The 21,079-nt window shown below is 36.5% G+C and overlaps 1 protein-coding gene across 1 annotated transcript; it reads right to left on the bottom strand.

Moving 5' to 3' along the window:
• Positions 1-2,398: 2,398 nt before the first annotated feature.
• Positions 2,399-9,130, bottom strand: LOC145129827 (calcium-transporting ATPase 8, plasma membrane-type-like). The gene is made up of 33 exons (XM_079064635.1): positions 9,008-9,130; positions 8,473-8,685; positions 8,281-8,397; positions 8,158-8,197; positions 7,843-8,090; positions 7,655-7,744; positions 7,478-7,547; positions 7,301-7,371; positions 7,130-7,213; positions 6,969-7,046; positions 6,804-6,875; positions 6,639-6,722; positions 6,460-6,542; positions 6,269-6,377; positions 6,128-6,183; positions 5,993-6,035; positions 5,844-5,927; positions 5,614-5,751; positions 5,468-5,533; positions 5,289-5,387; positions 5,090-5,200; positions 4,850-5,020; positions 4,716-4,775; positions 4,461-4,625; positions 4,273-4,389; positions 4,086-4,184; positions 3,841-3,978; positions 3,610-3,710; positions 3,347-3,527; positions 3,153-3,260; positions 2,979-3,070; positions 2,746-2,852; positions 2,399-2,671 (listed from the first exon to the last, which is right to left on the bottom strand). Exons 2-33 carry the CDS (start codon positions 8,626-8,628, stop codon positions 2,649-2,651), a joined length of 3,261 nt encoding a protein of 1,086 aa, XP_078920761.1. The 5' UTR covers positions 8,629-8,685; positions 9,008-9,130; the 3' UTR covers positions 2,399-2,648.
• Positions 9,131-21,079: the final 11,949 nt, after the last annotated feature.

Below are 21,079 nucleotides of genomic sequence, written 5' to 3'. Positions count from 1 at the left end.
CCCCTCTATTTCGTGAAATGATATTTTTCATCCCTTTACTTTTTAAAATATCAACTTTGTAAAATATCACTTTCACTTTTTAATTTCTAAACTTTCGTGTTCATCTACTTTCCTAATACGCAACAAAAACACGTAAAAACTCGTGGCAAAACGCGGGTTCAGTTACTAGTTAACTCTAATATGTCTGTATGTTTAAAAATCTAATTTTGTTGTTTAAGAAGACGTTTTTTTAATTAAATAACTAATTTTTTTTAACTTAACATAATAAAGTTAATACATCTTAGTTATCATCGTACAACGAATGAGAAGGCAAACGGTCGACAAGTTGTGCCGCTAAGCCTTTTTGTATGGTAAAGCGAATTCTTTTGAAGACTACATCCATAGATCTAGGGGATATAACATTGTTATGCATGATCCGTTGTACTCTAGTAAGAAGCTCCATCGCATTCGGCGCAAGAAAACCAAACGTATCAAATGCAAATGGTATGAACATGTGATGATTTTCCATGCACGGTTTCTCATGTTTGGTGACCTTGCATGTATCAGCTTTTAATGCAGCCTATCCCGTCGTGAAACCCTCAGCCCTTAAGCCTACGAGAGGGGATACCCCCGTAAGGTCCACACATGTGTGTTTCCCTCCAACCCATCCAAAAATCAAAACGTCATCCGGTCTAAGGGTTGACCTTCCTTCTGTCGGATCAGGAAATTCACAGCAGCCTCTTTTTTGGCGGAAACCCTGACATGCTTTAATATGTCGACCAAAACGTCACTAACCATATTGTGCCTGTATTTGAATCCTGGGAGTTCTTTGCAATGAACTGCATGCTCTCCAAAAGAGTTCAAACATGTCTTGCGGCACACCGGACATATCTCATCGGCTGGGAATATTGGAATCATGAGTCGATATTTAAGGATAGTACGATACTCCACAGGAAACATATGTTGGCCCAGTCCATTTATAGGGATAGCTAGAAGAAAATTTTGAGCATGTGGTGCACGTAAACATTGGAAAACTGGTTTTTGTCGAGCCGTCATGTGGAAATGCACTTCCCTATCTTGGACAATTTTACTAAAACGGGCACTCGCCAGTGTATTCTGAGATTTAGGGGGGCGGTATCCTTAGTAGAAAAACTGCTGAGGTCAATGTCCGGAAGCTTGTTACGAAGAGAAGCTAAGGCACAAGCATAATCAGAATACATACCATAAATGCCGCTATCCCGTAAGATAGTGGTCTTGCAATACCAAACCACCAAACCGAATGGGTAGGGAGGCAACAAAAGCATATAACTTTATATGTGATTTTCATTATTTCAATCACTAATTAGGATTTCAATTTGTAATTAGGATCGCAAACATATACCTGTAGTGTAAATTACAGAAGACGATACACGATCAATAAGGCAGTTGTAGCTGAGCGAAAAAAATCACACCATGAATTGATCCAAAAGTAGATTGAAGCAGCTGATATAAATATCAGAAGAAAAGATAAATTACGATTTTGTTTTTACTAAATCGTTGAAGATGATTATGATCTTGATTCTGATTTGATGATTCATGCTTTAATTAAACTAGAAAGGTTACCCCCGCTACGCGGGGGCCAGAAGCTTTCAATGTTGTTTCCGAGTTGATAAATATGACAGACATAGAAAGTGCAAGGATGAAAAGTCTGGGCTTTGCCCCGGACAAAAAATGTAAAAGTTTTGACTGCAAGGACCAGAAGTGTGAAAATGGCTAAAGAATTAAAGGGGTAGGAATTAGCAACTTTTTAGAAAAGGGATCAAAGTTGTCAAACCGTTAAAGTTTTGTGGCCAAACTTTAAATATTAAAAGGTTCCAAAAAAGTGTAAAAATATTGATTGCAAGGACCAAAAGTGTCAAAATGGGTAAAGAATAATGAGCAAAGTTGCCAAAAAAACATCCAAATTTAGTATTCCTAACTTCCAACAATAATACAGGGACCAATTCTGCCAAAAAAATGGAAAGTTGAATGGAACACAAACAAAAGGACATATACAGGGACCGGATATGTAAATCAAGGGACCAAACCTGGACAAAGTATGCCAACTTCACTATTCCTTTCTTCCACGACTTTAATATATATATATATATATATATATATATATATATATATATATATATATATATATATATATATATATATAATAATACGCTATATTTGATTTAATGTCAATTTACGGTTAGGATATATTTGCTTTTATTCAGTTATTGGGTATCATATGGATTAGGAAACTGGACTTCTTCCATTTATCCTTCATTTGGAAGAAAAAGAAGACGTTTGTTAAAAGATTCTCATGATTATGTGGCTTGGTTAATCTTATAAGAAAAATAAGAGAACCAAAGGGAAAAGTTATACATATAACGAACGCACTATTCCAACATATACAAAAAACGCATGCATAGAATAAGAAAATGGTAATTAACATCAAACACCAAACACCAACTAAAAAAAAACAACTCCACAAATCTTCACATTCTTGACTAAAAAAACCACTAATAGTTAGCAACGCAGTAATTTACGACTCACCCAAGTATAAGTTGTTAGCTAGCCTTTGATTACTTACTCCCAAAGAACAAACCAACCAAAAAAAAAAAATACTATCCTCTAAAACCTGTGCTGCTAGTGTGTATCTATTCACCATTCTCGTTTCCTCCTGACATAACAAACACAAAAAGTTAACATTATTATTTATATATTTTTTACATTAAAAACACTCCAAATACACACCTTCATTTCTACGCTTGGATGTGCATGACTTGAAAATGTCAGTAAAATACTCACTAAAGGGTTTCTGAGAAACAGGTATCAACTTCCCAACAACAGCAAGAGGCCAACTAGTAACAATTAAGAATTAATCAGGGGCATAAACATAAAAAAAAAAAAAAAAAACAAAACAAAAAACGTTTACAACAGAGGGTGATATACTGATATGTAATTATTAGAAAATACAAGCAAGATACCTGATAAAGCCAATCACAATTGAGACCAACCACAATTGCCAGGTCAGCCTTGTGGTGGTGGTAAATTTCCCAAGGAACATGACGATAACAACCTGGAATAAGAGCGATATTTACAACATTGCCACATCATAGTGTAAGTAAGTAAGTATTATGACAAGGGGATGAGAATCTTACTTGAAGAACAACGGTAAGGCCCACGATACCCATAAACAAGCGGTTTTTGGTGACTCCTTTGAAAACATTCATTTCATCAGGCTTCCTAGCATTAAACTCATTGAATATCTGTGCATTGCATGCATATAAGAAATTATAAGTATGTTGCTGCTATTATGTATGGGTAAGGGATCACATATGAGAATTTTTTTGACCTGAGCAAAGACGAAAGCATTGAAAATGAGAGTGTTTTTCACTTTCTTAGCATGCTCGTCGGATTCCTTCTGTAAATGTAGGATTTCTATACCACGGAAATTGAGTGTAAGGAGAACTGTCACTTGATAAGCAGCCTGAATTAACAAATTCCTCCACATAATATTCGTTATAAGAGGCTCCCTAAAAAAAAAAAAAAAAGTTAAGTTACAAGTATAAATATAAAATAATATTATGACGAAAGTCAACATGGAATTGGTCAAACCTGCGGCCCACGGGGTGTCGGTCCATGAGGTGATCGGTTGGTGGTTCAGTGGCTAGGGCAAGTGCACCAAGAGTGTCCATGATAAGATTCACCCAAAGAAGCTGAATTCAAAATTAAGAAATTAAAATACAATAATTAATACAAAGTAAGTTGCTATTATTTGACAATATTTTTGACAAATAAGATTTTGGCATGAGAGAGAGAGAGAGAGAGAGAGAGAGAGAGAGATACCTGGACTGCATTAAGGGGGACATCGCCTGATGAAATTGCTGCCACAACGTTAATGACAAGGGCAGCAACATTTACAGTAAGCTGAAACTGAATGAATTTCTGTATGTTTGCATACACAGATCTTCCCCACCGTACAACCTGTTATAATTAAATTAATTCACACTTTAAATTAATCATTGGAATACAACTGATTTTTTGTAATTAAGAGCATTATTACTTTACTATTATATAATATAAGACAATACCTTTACGACTGAGGCAAAATCATCATCCAAGATAATGATGTCACTACTTTCTTTTGCAACTTCAGTTCCTTGGATGCCCATAGCAAGACCAATATCAGCCTACAATTTCAATTTCATAAAAAAAAAAAAAAATCATAAAATAGAGTAGAAATAATTAAACTGATGATGAAAAATCTTGAATTATTACCTCATGTAGAGCAGGGGCATCGTTTGTTCCATCTCCAGTAACAGCAACAACATGTCCTCTTTTCCTCAATGCTTGGACAAGTAACAGCTTATCATTAGGTGAAGACCTCCCCATCACCTGTTTCACAAACATTTTATAAAACTTATTTACAACTACTCCACTAGGGTCATAATAGTAAATTCACATACCGATATCTTCTCAGCAACTTCTAGTCTTTGGTCTTCTGACATGGCACGGAAAGATTTCCCTTCAATTAGATTCGGCTCTTCTGCATCAGCATTTGATGCCAAAATTCCACATTCTAATGCAATTGCTCTTGCTGTTTGTAGATTGTCACCAGTCACCATTCTTACCTACATTACATGGATTAAAATTAAAAAAAAAAAAAAAAAAAAAACATTTACACAAAATTACAAAAATAATAATTAAATATTGTGTGCTACCTTCACACCAGCCTTTACGCACAGTTCAACAGCCTCTCTGACACCTTTCCGACATGGATCCTACATGGAAAACCATGTACCAAAATATATATATATAAATCTCTTTGATGACATGGACATGAACATTCACATACCTTTAAACCAACAATTGCCAGCAAGACAAGATCGCCCTCAGGTAGCTCCCATTGTGCCAGCTCATCTTCACCTGTTGGAACAGTTTCTGCTTCACATGGTCTGTATGCAATAGCAACACAACGCAAGCTTCCAGAAGCCATATCTTCAATTGCTTTTTTAAAATATTCCACCTGTAATGTAAACAATCACAAATTAGAAAATTTATTCTTTTTTTTTTCAATCAAGATGAAATCTCTTACCTTTTCTTCATTGAGGGGGACAAGTTGTCCATCAATGTCCATGTATCTTGTACATGCAGCCAACACAATTTCAGCTGCTCCTTTCCAGTGTACATGAACTTCAGAATCAGGCTGTTGAGAAAAAAATTTTAAAAAAATCAAAAATATATTTTTTATGTGAACCATTTGAAATCTTTTATAAATATTCCAATAAAATTACCCGTTTTACTGCAACACCGCCTCGTTTTTTCTCCGAGTTAAATGGGAATGCGTGAATGATCGAAGATTCTGATCTAACTGCTTCAAAATTCATTCCAATCTGTATTTATTTTATAAAAAGATGAGTATCATTTAATTATTAAATGTATAAAAAAATGAAAATATGAATGAAGAACTAACATTAACCCCCCATTGAAGTATGGCCTTTTCTGTTGGTGATCCAGAAACCTCAATCTCTTGGCCTCCCTATTAAACACCAACCATAATAAGTATCATTTAATATTAAATATTATAAAATAAGATTTACTATATTTGAAAAAACCTACCTCAGGTAAAAATACACTGCCAGTTGTATTTTGAGCTACACTTTCAACAAGAAGAGATACAATCTTTGGAGGTAATGCTGACGTGTCATTTGGTGGATCGTTTTTCTTCCCACAAATATAAGCCTCAACAACAGTCATCTGAAAACAATAAGACAAATAGGTAAATAAACTGAAATGTTATTTTTTTTACTTTTTACATGTCGAAATAAATAAAAAAGAAAATATCGCACCAAATTCAATGTCAAGGTTCCAGTTTTATCACTGCAAATTGTAGTAGCAGAACCCATTGTCTCACAAGCAGATAATCTCCGAACCTGCACGTGAAAAATTACCAAAATGCCCCCGAGAGATTTATAGTAAACAAATTTATAAAACTCACCAACGCTTTATCCGACATCATTTTTCGCATCGAGTATGCCAGCCTGTAATTTAAAGCAACATGATTTATATTTTATTAATCAAAAACTCATTTAAAAGAAATGGATTAATAATTATAAAAAAAGGTTTAACTTACGTTAATGTGACAGCTAATGGAAGCCCTTCTGGAACCGCAACAACAACAATCGTGACCTAAAGATTCATCAAATTAGAAGAAGGGTAAAAAAGGAAACTTAATAAAAATACATGAAGTAAATACTAATTGCTAAATACATACTGCAACAGTGAAAATTTTGATTGCTCCATCAACAGCATCACCAAGACTAGTTTTCCCAGCAATAAACTCCACTTGTTCCTTATCGTCCTTTGTGTGTCCAGTAAAAAACCTAACAAACAAAATTTACCATTTTAAAAGCAAGAATGAGAGGTGAAATGACGATTATACCCATGCAACATTGAATTAATTACCTTATGAGAAGGATGACAAGAACAGATACAGCCACCACAAGCCCTACTATACCAATAAATGTAGCCACTCCATTCAAACGCACCTACAAAAAGTTATATATAATGTAAATATTAAACTATCTTTACTTTTAAAGACTCTTTACATGATTTTTCTTTTTACTTTTTATAAAAAAACTAACCTGTAATGGTGTTTCCTCTCCATTATCTTCTGAGATGCTAGCCATAAGTAATCCCCATTCTGTATGTATTCCAACACTTGTGGCCTAAAAATAGTTATTATATAAGATTATGATTATTATTTTTTCATGGTAAACAATTGAAAATAAATATGGCATCTTTCTTACCATCATAGTACCATAGCCATCTGCCACCTTGCACCCCGACATTAAAAATGGTGATTTATGATCTTTATGAACCTGTTACATTTATATAAAAAAAAAGGTTGCTTTATATACTCTATAAAAGATTCCAAATAAAACACAATGTAACAGAATTTTATAAAAACTTACGATTTTACTCTCTCCAGTCATACTTGATTCATCAATTGAAAGTGAGTGACCAGAAATCAAAACCCCATCAGCTGGAACCTGGTTTATAGAAGAAGCGTAAACAAGGGCAAAATTGGAAATAATTAAAATGTGGTAATAAATAGAAATGAGAAATATATTACCTGGTCCCCGATTTTAAGAGTTATGACATCACCAACAACGATATCAAAGATTGAAATCTCCACCCTCCTTCCACCTCTTACAACCTAGCAATATAATCTTTATTAGTCAACAAAAGTCAAATATGTTTAAATAAATAAAAGTTGTTTAAAAGATAATATCCAGTTATCCACCTCCAATTGTATATTCTGCTTCTCTTCATTTAAGTTCTGAAACTGAAGTGATTGTTTATAATCACTTATGGCTACAAAACAGGAAACAACAATAATTTGTTATATATTTCCTAATACAACAACATTTAGACATAAGTTTGTGTATGTAACAAAATCATTGTTTATTTAATAAAGTACCTGTAACGACTATGACAATTATAACAGCTAAAGCTATGCTTCCACCATCATACCATCCTTCTTTAATCCCCTGAAAGAGATGATACAAGTGAGAAAACAAAAAGATATATATTTTCTAACATTAAAGAAGCTATTTATAACTTTATGCTACAAAATATATAAATATGATTCACTAACCTCTGTTTTGATACCTAGTGCTAAAGAAGCAGCAGCTGCTACCATTAAAATGATCAATGTTGTATCGCGACAAGCATCAAACAGAAACCTCTATCAAATGCATATCACAAAAAGATTTAGATTAAAACATGTTCAGATAATGAATGTCATCAATTTAGGTTTAAAGAGAAGTAAGCACATATAATTACCCAAAAACTTCGCCCCTTTTTCCTTGGGTATGTGTTTGACCCAAACACATTTTTCCTGTCTAATATGTTTGCCTCATCATCATTAATTCCCTTATCAGGATTCGTCTTCAACATCTCTGCCAATCCATTAACCCCACCAAAGTTTTGCAAAGCAGGAAAATCATGGTCTCGTGTCATGGAAGCAAGTTGTCCAGGGTTAACATTGTAATTTCCAGCAGGAATGGGAGATGGAGGTGATTTGGGGGTTCCTGTTAGCAAGTAGTATGTTAATAAGTCGATCGATATCAAGACCTAAAAGAGAAAATTAGGGTTTACCATCTGCTTTTTCTCCATGTGACTGAAAAAGGTAGGCTGCCTGAAAAACAACAATGGGTTATTAGTGGATTCACGTTACATTAAACTATGTTTAAAGATGAAGATGAAGATGATATTACTTACTCGTATGACTTGCGCATGAGTTCTGATTTTTGCGATGATTTGTTTCTTCTCTTCCTCCTTTTTCAAATCCAAGGTGTATCGGAATCGACGGGAAGCATTCAGTACAAGTGCTGCTTGCTATATCAAATAAATGTCGGTTAATATCCAATTGAAACGTTGAGAATTCAACGAGAAAAAGACGAGACACATTACCCTCCATCTTTTAAGGCTGTCGACTGATGCACTTTTAGTTCTAACAATGTCGAAAGGATCAGAAACCGACCCATAGTCCTGGAAACCTCCGCCGCTTCCACCACCCGATTCCAAATCCTTCGGGTGTCGCCGGTAGGGCGACCCACCACTACTCATTGCCGTAATAAAACCAGTAAATGCCGCAGGAGAGATGACACCGTTCTCGACCACACACTGCTATCAAAAGAAAACAAAAGGAGCATATGAGTTTTCAAGATTAAAACACTTTGAAAACAATACACTGAGAATAAACGACTAATTGTTCATCTATTTATCAAAAAAAAAAAAAAAAACAAACCCGAAAGTCCAATTACAGTGATTCGGAACTATTAGGGTTTCGCATTCTGCGAACATTAAATGAAGAAATCAATGCCCAAACCATCCGGAAGCACCGAATATTGGAAAAAAGTTTGCTTATACTGTAGCTACGAATCTAGATATACACAATTTTGGCATCAAATCATGTTGCAGAATAGAAAGATGTTTGAGGATAAACCTGAGAAAAATACTAAGAAAATTCGAATCGGAGTTTGTTTCGTGTGAGCAGATGAAGAGCTGCAATTGCTCTGCAGTTTCCTTCGGTGTTGAACCCACGAAATCTGAATGAAACACTTTTGTACTTTTGCCAGCGGAATATAATAACAATAAAAGCGAAGATTTAGTATTATTTAATTCCTAGATTAAATATAATCATCTTTTAATCCACAAATTTCAAATTTTCCAAATATTTTATTTTTATTTTTGTTATCCATATATATATTTATGTATTTTGCTTTTACTTTTTACTTATAGTAATAATATTTTTATATGTTTTTATAATGGCAACAAGATATTTATTGCTCCAGCAAACAAAATAATTAGGCAAGTTGCTTTCGTGGAAAGGGAAGTGATTTAATTTCTGATTTTATTTTCGATTTTTGTAAATTGTAAGTGAAGATACGCGTTTGTTCTTTCTTTTTCCTTTATTAATCAATGATTATCTTGTATGTTATTTTATATATAAAGTCAAGAATTTTAATTTTAAAATAATAGAATAAAAAGAGGTAAGCACGTCAAGAAGAAGAAGGAGGTCGATGGATTTGGTATAAAGGGAGACATTCTTAGGTCGATACAGGTGTATCACATGCCGTCATGCCACTCTACAGGCTAACATTTATTTCCTATTTTGCCCATTCATTTCTTGTGTTATTTTAATATGACTCAACATCACAAAAATGTTAATCTTATTTTAAATAATTATGAGATTTAGATATATCTTTTTCCCTTTATCTCATGTGTGGCTGTTATAAAGATACACGGTTATTTTTTAAATTTAATTTAATTAATGACTTGTAAAGATAATAAATTTTATTTTATGTATATATTTAGTTAATTGAGATTAAGATTGTTTTACACGTTTTGATGTATTCAAAATATATCATTATTACTATATTGTAGGTTTGGCTGTCCAATATTAATTTTCCGTCAAACATTATGATTTTTGGCCAAATATGAAACTTCCAACGACAACTATGAATTTTTCTGGTCAAGATGTACATACACCCGAAAATATAGGCTCAAACATGCACACTCATGAACACCAAAAAACTAAAAACCCCTTGCGTTCCAAAACCATATTTCATGTTTCCATAAACTATTTGAAGCTCAAGAACTCAAGAACTCATACCTGCATTTCAAGTGTATTTGCTTGTTTGTTTGTTTAGAACCCAAGAACATGAAATGTATGTGTGTGTGTTTTTAAGTGGTAGCATATATTGAAAACGGAAGTTAGTTAGACACTAACAAAAATAAAAATAAATATTAATAGGAATGATTCAAACGAATTTTAGATAATAAGATAATAAGATAAGATTGTATATATATCTTGTATTTTTGTTAAGTTTGTTGTATTTGTATTTTTGTGATCAACTTCAAGCTATCGATCATCCTATTTCTGAAGACGACAACTCATATTGGTTTCTTTGTGGCCTTGGTTCATCTTTTGAAACCTTCTCCGCCACCCAACTCCTGATTACCCCGCGACTAAATTTGTGTGACCTTATCTCTCAAGGCAAGAGTCACGAGATGTTTCTCCACTCCATTATAAATTCCATTGTTGCTTCGGTTGCTTTTAACACCACCTCTCGTGTCACTTCTGATTCCTCACGTGGTTGTGGTAGATCTTCTTCACATGGTTCGTCTAACAGGGTTAGAGGTTGTGGTAATAGGCGTCTTCCTCGTTGCCAGCTTTGTCGAAAAGAAGGCCATTACGTGAGTCAATGCACAGATTTGCATACCTTTACTCCGACATCCTCCACTTTTGATGCAAATCTCGTTGAGGCCTTTCATGCACACTGCAACACATCTACTCTTGATTGGTTGTTAATACAGGAGCATCAGCGCACATGAACCCAAATTTTGCACACCTTGACGTTGTTTCCTCCTACTTTGGTAATGAATCTGTTGTTTTGGCAATAGTAATAGTGCATCTATTTCTCATATTGGCAGATCTCACATCACTCCTAATATTTCTTTACTTGATATTCTTGTGGTTCCTAAGCTTGCCAAAAGTCTTTTTGCGGTTAGCAAGCTCACACAAGACAATCAAGTTGATGTTGTGTTTTTATGATCCCATGTTTCTTATTCAGAACTGTCACTCAAAAGAAACACTAGCACAAGGAAGATGTAGAAACGATTTGTATGTTCTAGAGCAAGGACAACACGCTTTTTTGGCACAACTCTTCTAAACGCATTAAAGCTCCTTTTAATTTATGACATAGTCGATTAGCTCATGTTCCCAATGACATTATTTATGTTTTGAATAAGTTGGGTTGTTTATCCCTTACTTCTGTTTTACCAAACCAACACATATGCTCTTCTTCTTAATTAGCAAAGAGCAAACATTTGTTTTTTGATCGTAATTTAAAACGTTATTTGCATGTGTTGGACTTAATTCATTGTGATTTATGGGGATCCTCGCTTGTTATATCCATCGATGGATTTCGATATTATGTTATCTTTATTGATGACTATTCCATGTTCACATGGCTATATCCTATAAAAGCCAAATTTTATTTCTACAATGTGTTTACTGCTTGTTGCATTGGCTTAAACACAATTTTCATCCAAAATTAAGGTTTTTTAATCGGATGGTGGAACAGAACTTACAAACAACCAAGTACGCACCCTTTTATCTCATAATGGCACGCATCATCGACTTTCATGTCCTTATACACCACAACAAAATGGGCGTACAGAACGTAAGCATCATCATATCACTGAGACTGGTTTAGACATTATGGTTAATGCTCATGTTCCTGCTACCTTTTGGACACATGCATTTAGTTATGTTGCTTATATTATTGATCGACTGCCAACAAAGTTACTTGAAAACAAGTCTCCATACGAGTTGTTATTCCCCTCAACACCTAATTATGGCAATTTTCGTGTTTATAGATGTTATGTTTTCCTATATCTTCAGGATTATTCTTCTCATAAACTTGCTCCAATAAATGCTCAATGTGTCTTTCTTGGCTATAACACACAATATAAAGGATATCGATGTCTTGATTTATCTACACAACGGGTCTACATAACTCGTCATGCTCAATTTGATGAGTATCATTTTCCATTTCAAGGTCATCAACCTACGACTTCTCTGGTTATGCTACTATTATCTACCTATTGTGATGACTACCCGGTGTCCATCCCACCAACTGAGTCGCAAACTCCTCCTGTGGTGCCAACCCCGACTCCCACTTCTTCATGTGAATTATGTACTGACGCATCTCCCCAATCATCCCCTATAGCAACTCATACTCTCGTTGATCATCCATAATTGTCACCTGCTCTCGTTGATCAGTTCTCACTATCACCATATTCGCCACCTGTTTTGCATTCTTGAGCTTCGGTATCAGGCCACTTGATGGTAACTCGCTAAAAGGCAGGTATCTTCAGGCCTCTCTGTTTTTCTGATCTTTCATATGTGTCTACCTCAACCTTACATCATGCACTCTTCGCTACAAAGGAGCCCAAAGGTTTCAAATCCGCTGTTAAGGATCCTAAATGGTTTGTTGCAATGTATGATGAAATGAAAGCATTGAAACTTAATACAACTTGGGATTTAGTGCCACGACCACCAAAATCAAATATTGTTGGATCCAAATGGGTTTTCTGTACCAAGTTTCTTGATGATGGTACAATTGACAAATTCAAAGGTCACTTTGTTGCACAGGGTTTCACCTAAGTTCCAGGAATTGATTACTCTGCTACTTTCAGTCCGGTTGTCAAAGCTTCTACGGTTTGTATTATTCTTTATCTTGTTGTTCTCAACAAATGGCCCCTTCATCCACTAGACGTCAAAAATGCCTTGTTAAATGGTGATTTGTCCGAAATTGTTTATATGGAACAACTCTCGGGTTTCATGCGCTCACGCTTTCCTAATCACGTATGTCGTCTCAAGAAGGCTCTATATGGTCTCAAACAAGCACCTAGGTTATGGTTTCAACGTTTGAGTTCCTTTCTTCTTAACATTGGTTTTACATGTAGTAGAGTTGTCACTTCTTTGTTTGTCTTTAAAAAAGACGCCAATCTTCTCTACCTTCTGGTATATTTCGATGACATTATTCTAATAGGAAACAATGTCAATCTCATCAAACTCTTTATTATTCGTCTCAATAAAGAGTTCCTCATTACAGATATTGGTAAGCTTAACTATTTTCTTGGTCTTTGAGGTTTCTTATCATGACTCGGGTTGTAGCGCCCTGTTCCGAATCAATTCCTAGTTCGAGGCTGTGGCCCAAATAGCGGTCATCATAAGGATTAGGGCCTTTAAAAAGGTAAGATTTAGGCCCATGAGGATGTGGGTAATGTAGATATGTGACCCAATAGTTCGGTTTGCACTTTGGAGTCAAAGGGTAAAATGGGAATGTAGTGTTTCAATCTTATTTTATGAATTATGGATTTTAGTTCGATGTGCTTTAAGTCAAAAATAATTAGATAGGGTTGTAGAGCTCCTCAATACCTTTTCGTGGATATATAGAACGTCGAAAACAGAGTTAGAACAAAGAAGTTATGACCGTTTGAAGTTTGGGTGGTTTTGGACCAAGTTGAGTACACTGGGCGTACTAATGGAATCCTGAGTACGCTGGGCGTACGCAATTAGTGCCCAAACCCTCTTTTCGTGGTTTAAGCCCTAGTTAAGCTCCTTAACTCCCCCAAACCCACTCCATTCTCAGCCTCCACCCCTCCAATACCCCTTTCATGAAACCCTAACCTTAGATGAGTCTTTTGAGCTAAAAGAATGTGATTTTAAGTGCTTTGGAGTATGCATGGTGCACCTTGGAGAAGAAGGAACTTCTTGTAGAAGTGTTGGTTGCATTGGAGCTTGTAGATCTGGACTTTGTTCACCTTGATATATCTTCTAGAGGTATAAAGTTTGAATCTTGATGATGCATTTGTTAGATCAAGGTAGTTTTGGATGTTACGAGCTTTTGGTTAATTTAGTGCATAAAGTTTAGATCTTGAAAGTTTGTGACCTTGTTATGGATAAAGTTGGAAACTTTATCCATCTAAACATCATTCTGATTCAGATCTGAAGGTTGGAGACTTGGACTTAATGGATTAAGTTGAAAAAGATGCACTTTTGGTCCCATTTGATGCTTAAAGGCTAGATCTTGGTGGTTTGGACCATTCAATTGGATAAAGTTGGAAACTTTATCCATTATGGAGCTTTTAGGATCCATAAAAATGTAATCTTGATCCTTCAATACCTTCCATGAGAGTGTCATGATGTCTTAATGGATTGATAAGTTAAGGTTTTAGCTTTTGGACCTTTTCTAGACATGGAAAGTCATAAAGGTGGAAACTTTATGACTTAGAATGATGTTGTGGTACTAGATCTGAGTGTTGGATGAAAGGACTTAAGAGATTAAGCACTTAATGGAAAAATGCCATTTGGCCGGGTACGCCGATCGTACCTTCAAGTACGTTGCGCGTACTCGTATGGGGTCCCGATTCTGGTTGGTAAGTACGCCATGCGTATGAGTTGAGTACGCTGGGCGTACTCAACCTGAAGTTTGACTTGTTGACTTTGACTTCTGTTGACCGTTGACTTTTGACCAAGTTTGACCTTGGGGCCAAACTTGAGGGTTTTGGCCTATTAACTAAGATTTTATCTGGTTCTGGTATTGATAGCTCGGGAAGTCGGCGAGGCAGCAGCTAAGGATTCTTCCAGGAAGCTTCTGCAATCGAGGTGAGTTTTCCTCACTATACTCAAGGGTCGAAGGCACCAAGGTCGGCCCTATGGATTGTTATCCTGCTTTATTACTGTTGTGAGCTGTTAGATCGGTATCCTGGTAGATAGGATGTTTGTATGTGGTTATGATATGTTAGATCGGTATCCTGGTAGATAGGATGTTGCTATGCTTAGTGATCTGTAGATCGGTTTGACTATCTGTAGACTGTTATGTGATTATCTGATATATGTGCATATGTTTGATCGATGGTTGAGGCTTTTTTACTTTGTGCATGAGCCAACAGACTGGGGCATTCGAACCCGATGGTTGTGGGCCGAGAGTATTCCATCCCGAGGATGATTGGACTCATATTATGTGGGCATTCGAACCTAATGGTTGTTGGCCGCGAGTATTCCATCCCGAGGATGATTGGACTCATAGTATGCGGGAATTCCAACCCGATGGTTGTGGGCCGAGGGTATACCATCCCGAGGATGATTGGACCTATAGTATGTTGACATTCCAACTTGATGGTTGATTGGGCCCATAGTATGTTGTTATTATATGTGTGTTATTGTTGTGCAAGTATTTTGGGGGAACTCACTAAGCTTCGTGCTTACGGTTTCATTTTATTGTTTCAGGTACTCCGGATGTTTTTGGCAAGGTGAAGGCGTGACCGTACACATCCTTGATTTTACAACCGATTGGATCTTAGGTGACTCTGATTTTAAATCATGTTTTGGAAACAATGGTTTGTAAACACTTTTATTAATAAATGAGTTGTTTTGAAAATTTTAAATTTGTTTAAGTTTTTGGGATGTTACACGGGTATTTTTTTTATGTTTGTCCAAATATACCCATGATATCCTCGCTAGATCTCGTCTCTTGGATGCCAAGCCAACTGTTACGCCTCTCTCCACTTCAGTGTATTTTACGAGCCAAGGCACCCCGTTTCATGATCCCACTCTTTATTGTTCTCTTGTTGAAGCACTATAATATCTCACTATTACCAGAACTGATATATCCCATGCGCTTAATCAGGTGAGTCGGTTTCTTGATGCTCCAATGTCAGAACACTTCAAAGAAGTAAAATGGATCATACGTTATGTTAAGGGCACATCTTCGTATGACATCTCGTCCTCCCATGCTACATCTCTTACCATACTTGGCTACTATGACACTAATTGGGCTCGATGTATTGAAACTCGACGCTTCACCTATGGTTACTCCATCTTCCTTGGTGGCAATCTTGTCTCATGGAGTGCAAAGAAACAACCAACCGTGTCTCGTTCAAGCTGTGAATTTGAATACGGGGCATTAGCTAACACTACTGCTGAAATAATATGGTTTACTCATTTGCTTCGGGAACTTCATGTATTGTCACTAGGGCATCCCACTCTCTTGTGTGACAACCGTAGTGCCCTCTTATTAATCCAAAACCAATCTCTCACAAGTGAGCAAAGCCCATCGGTGTTGATTACCATTTCGTGCGGGAGTTAGTTCTCTCAGGAAAGATTCACACCCGATACATTTATATGCATTTGTAGTTAGCTAAATTTTTTACCAAGAGTCTTCCATGTCCTCTATTTGAAGACTTTTGTTCCAAGCTTTGTGTTGGTCCTCCCCTACTTTGCTTGCGGGGGGGGGGGGGGGGGGGGTAATAGGAATGATTCAAACGAGTCTTAGATAATAAGATAATAAGATGAGATTGTATATACTTTGTTTGTTAAGTTTGTTGTATTTGTATTCTATATAAAGATTAATACAAATCTCTCACAATTAAGGTGAGATTTCAAATAACCTAATACATATTAAGACATAAATGGATTTTGCATCCATGCATTCCGGTTATTTCTAACCTTATCATCTCCAAACCAAACCAACTAAAAAAAATGCAACAATGTTATAAAAAATGCAATGTTTCCGATACTTGGGCTGACTAAACAACAATGTGTTCCAATATGTCCAAAGAACCCAATTGACTGTCTAGAAAAGTGAATCCATGGTCACATGTATCATATGATTTATAGAACGACCATCAATCCACTAAGTCATATCCACAAAAGAATCAAACATGAACAACAATGTCCACCCCAAGCAACCACTCGAAATCACACCCCCATCTGCAGAATACTTTAAGAATAAGTGATTAACATTTTTGTTATCCTCTCCGCAAAATCGGCACAAAAGATAGTCAATATAAATACCTCTTATATCAATGTTCACTCGCATATGAATACGATCTAACACAACCCTCCAAATAAATACATTGATCTTTATTGTAATCGACCTATTCCATCGAGTAGCAAAAAATTATACATGAAGATTGCCATCATCAATATGAAATATGGCAGACCGAACTAGGAAATCTCCGGTATGGTTTAGCTCCTAGACCCACCTATTCGGTGTCGATTGTAACTGGATCAAGTCCGATATATGAAGAAAATATGAGTGTTATGTAGACTTAACTTATCTTCTAATCACATGATACCAATAAAAACTCTAAGTGTGAGTACTCTAAAAGTGTTTTACCAACCCTTGATGATTGTTCAAAAGTGTATAAACTGTAGGATGAATAACACCACTATCATGTAACTAACTAATAGAGTTGACTATATTGGACCATGCACCACTACCAATTCACAAACTCAACACCAACATAAAACCACCATCCTTACCATACAACACTTTAATGAACCTAACTAATATACATTTATTCCTACTAAAAAGACGCCACCACCACTTATACAATAACACAAACGTAAACGCCTTAAGACATCCAACATCTAGGCCACCATTTTGTATAAAATTAAGAACAATGCTCCATTTCTGTAACATCCATAAAATTCATAAAAATTTAAAACTTTTTCAAACATCCAAAAACCATTAGTTATTACAAAATGTTTTCAAAATATTTTCATATCGGAGAATCCCAAAAATCAAAATCATAGAATGTGAGGAGGTGCACGATCAAGCCTTTGCCTTCCCGCGATCATCCGAAGTACCTGAAACAAAATCCAAAACGGTAATCCCGAAGCTTAGTGAATTCCCCCAAAATACCAACGCCATACAAACCATAACAATATCATAACAAACATCATGCATATAGAGTTTTCAGTATCACTGGACCGCCTCACCAGCCTTCAGTCTATCTGGCCCACTCTTAGAACCTTCAGCATGTCTGGACCGCCTCAACGGGCCTTCAGCCTGTCTGGACCGTTGTTCGGGCCTTCGGCCTGACTGGTACACCCCAATGGGCCTTTAGTATATCCGGGCCACCGTGGGTCTGTTGGCCTAGAGCACAAAGCATGACCGTCTCAACCCACCCGCAAACACACAATCAACACATAGATATCAAACGCTAGCTAGCATGTACCAACAGTCATGCAGATCTAACAGATCACCACATAGCATCATCCTATATACCATGATACAGATATAACAGATCACTAAACATAACACCATTCTATATACCAGGATACAGATCTAAGAGATCACTAAACATAGCATCATGCGATAACCAGGATAACAATCCAAAAGGGTCGGCCTTGGTGCCTTCGACCCTGTTAGCATAGTGAGGAAAACTCACCTCAAAAGTAGTGCTGAACCAATAAAATCGAATCCCAACTCTCAGCTCCGAACTCAAGTGCCTGTAACCACCATATGACTAATTCCATTAAAATCCCAAATTACCCTCAGAAGTCAACCATGGTCAAATTCAAAGTCAGCAGTCAAGGTCAACAGTCCATGTTGACCCAACTCGTGGAGTGCATCTACTGACTCATCGAGTTCCTTCATATCTCAGAAGATCGTGAAAAGCTCGAGACAACTCGTCGAGTTACTAGAGCAACTCGTCGAGTTCTTTAGTGTTCAGAAAACCAGGAAAAACCCTAGTCAACTCGCTGAGTTGATAGGACAACTCGCCGAGTTCCTACAGTATCTAGAAAGTGGGAAAACTCGATCCAACTCGTCGAGTTGTCAGGGAAACTGATCGAGTTTTCCTGTCTTAACATCTTGAGCCCCTTCCAGTCGAATCTAAAGCCCCAAACTATAGATCTGGTCCCCTAGGGTTGAGATATCACGTAAAGTTGCTAACTTTACGTCCATGTATGGCATCAAAGGGATAGAACACTCTATTAAAGCTTTATTAGGGGACTTAGTGCATGAAGGAGGTCTAGATCTAGTTACAGCTTGGAACTTTAGGCCCAAGGAGGCCACAAAGCTCCCAAATCTGAAGCTATAACCTCATGCAATGACTAATCCAAGGAATGGTCCCGAATGGGAAAAAAATGCCCCTAAACTTCCATGGGAGGAGATCGAAGAAATAAGAGGTAAAGGTATAGACTTTATACCTTCAAATGGCTGCAAGAACACTGAGAATCCCGGATCTAAAGCTCCTCCCTTCACTATGCACCACCAACCTTCCAACTTCTTCAAGAAAAGCACCAAGAACGCTCTTAAAACTCACACATACTCAAAATGGAGAAGGAAAGCACTATTAGGGTTTCTCTAGACTGAGGGGACGGAAAGGGAGGCTACAAATGAGTCATAAGGTCTTTAAATAGGGTGCAAAACCCTAAAAATTAGGGTTTCATAATCAGCCGTCAACTCGTCGAGTTGGGGCCTTCCAACTCGTCGAGTATACCTTAAAGATACGCGACCATTTAAAACTCTACACGACGAGTTGGAGCCTCCCAACTCGTCAAGTTGCCCTGAAAATGAGTATATATAAGCTTTTAAATTCATACCTGAAAATTGGGATGTTACAATTTCACCCTAACTCATTTGTTTATCATGTCTAACTAATCCCCGAAAGAACTGAGCTTTACAAGGTCACACCTTACACTCTACACGCTATTTGTCAACGTCAGCGTATCAAGTCTATCAGCGTCACTGTGTAGTTAGTTATTCTATGTAATCTTTTGTATATTAGGTAATGATACATATAAGTATAAAATAGATAGCAGATCCGATTTGTTTGTTATGAAGATCGGTTCTTAGTATAGATTAGATACAATCCCTTAATTAAGGGATATACTTGTATAGATTTGTATATATTCAACATTAGGGTGAAACCCTAATATACCACGACTTGGTATCGTAATCGTCTTTGTGACCGTCTTTGTAACAACCCCTTTCTTTGTGAAAGACAATTTGGTGAATCCTCTGTGTCATTTACTTTTCTTTTCTTTAATTTCTTAGTAACTTTGTTCTTGTTTGTTATACTTGAAGTGTATCCGATCGACACAAACCTTCAATTGGTATCAGAGTAGGTTTTTGAATACACTCAAGTAATTATGTCGACTTCCAATAATCCAAAGTCCTTTGGTCTCAACAAGATTCCTCCTTTCGATGAACACAACTTCTCCATGTGGAAAACTAAGGCCATGGTTGTTCTTGAAACCATGGATTATGTGATGGGTTTTGAGCAAAAGAACATCCTATGTGCACATGCAAAACCCTAAAGCTTTGGATCTAGGTTTCTCTATTGTACATGCAATTCATCCAAAGCTTGCAAACCCTAATCGAGCATACTATTAAAATCGAGATCTATAATAAAACAAGTTTAGATGATACCTTTCAATAGTTGCAAGAATCTTCAATCTTCAAGAGCTTAGTATCACAAGTGTAATACCTCTAATGGATTACAAACACCAAAGCAAGAAGATGATCTAGAAGAGAGGGAGGAGGAGGCACAATTTTAGCTATAGTAACTCTAGGGTTTCTTGGTGTAGCCGAAACTGAAGCCCTGGAGTTCCTTAAATAGCTGAGCTACTAGGGTTTCAGTCAAAACCCTAATTGGATGACTTAGGCCCTAAGCAGCTTAAGAACCTTCTGGAATAAGGCCCCTTAGACGAAATTAGAGTGGGCTTCCACTCCAAATTTCGTCCCCCTTATGCCCATGAGGATTCACAACCCAAATTCAATTATCTTATAATTGACAGTTGCAGTCCCCCTTATTTAATTAATCTCTTTTAGTCACAAAATTAATTCTTATTTAATTCTTGACTAATATTAATTAAACTATATGATTTCTCCTTTAATATGTTATTCATATAATATATTAATAAACAATAATAACCTCTCTCTCTCTCTCTCCATAAATCATCCTGTCCAGTTGCTTCGGTGAAGGCAACCCAAAAGGACCATGCATAACCGGGTCAAGTACATACCAAATATAGTTACAGGCTTAGACACAAATCCAACACTATGAGATGCTTAAAATTGTTGAAAATGGTCCTCACGTTCCTATGTATCAACCTATGTCCAACAATGCCTATGTTGGTCCCTTGAAGCAAAAACCAGAGACTAGCTATGACGACGATGACAAGAGACTGATTAATCTTGATGTT

Source organism: Lactuca virosa, chromosome 8 (assembly GCF_052849685.1).
Source record: "Lactuca virosa cultivar CGN04683 chromosome 8, Lactuca_virosa_CGN04683_v6, whole genome shotgun sequence".
Taxonomy (NCBI): domain Eukaryota; kingdom Viridiplantae; phylum Streptophyta; class Magnoliopsida; order Asterales; family Asteraceae; genus Lactuca; species Lactuca virosa.
This window is presented reverse-complemented; position numbering and strand designations above follow the sequence as displayed.

What these genes read in the sequence shown, in the direction of transcription:
- LOC145129827 (XM_079064635.1), bottom strand. Translation starts at nt 8,628, where the DNA reads ATGAGTAGTGGTGGGTCGCCCTACCGGCGACACCCGAAGGATTTGGAA. An exon ending in TGACTGGAGAGAGTAAAATC is followed by an intron (nt 6,876 to 6,968) that starts GTAAGTTTTTAT and finishes TAAATGTAACAG; the next exon opens with GTTCATAAAGATCATAAATC. An exon ending in ATGCTTTCGTCTTTGCTCAG is followed by an intron (nt 3,261 to 3,346) that starts GTCAAAAAAATT and finishes TGCAATGCACAG; the next exon opens with ATATTCAATGAGTTTAATGC.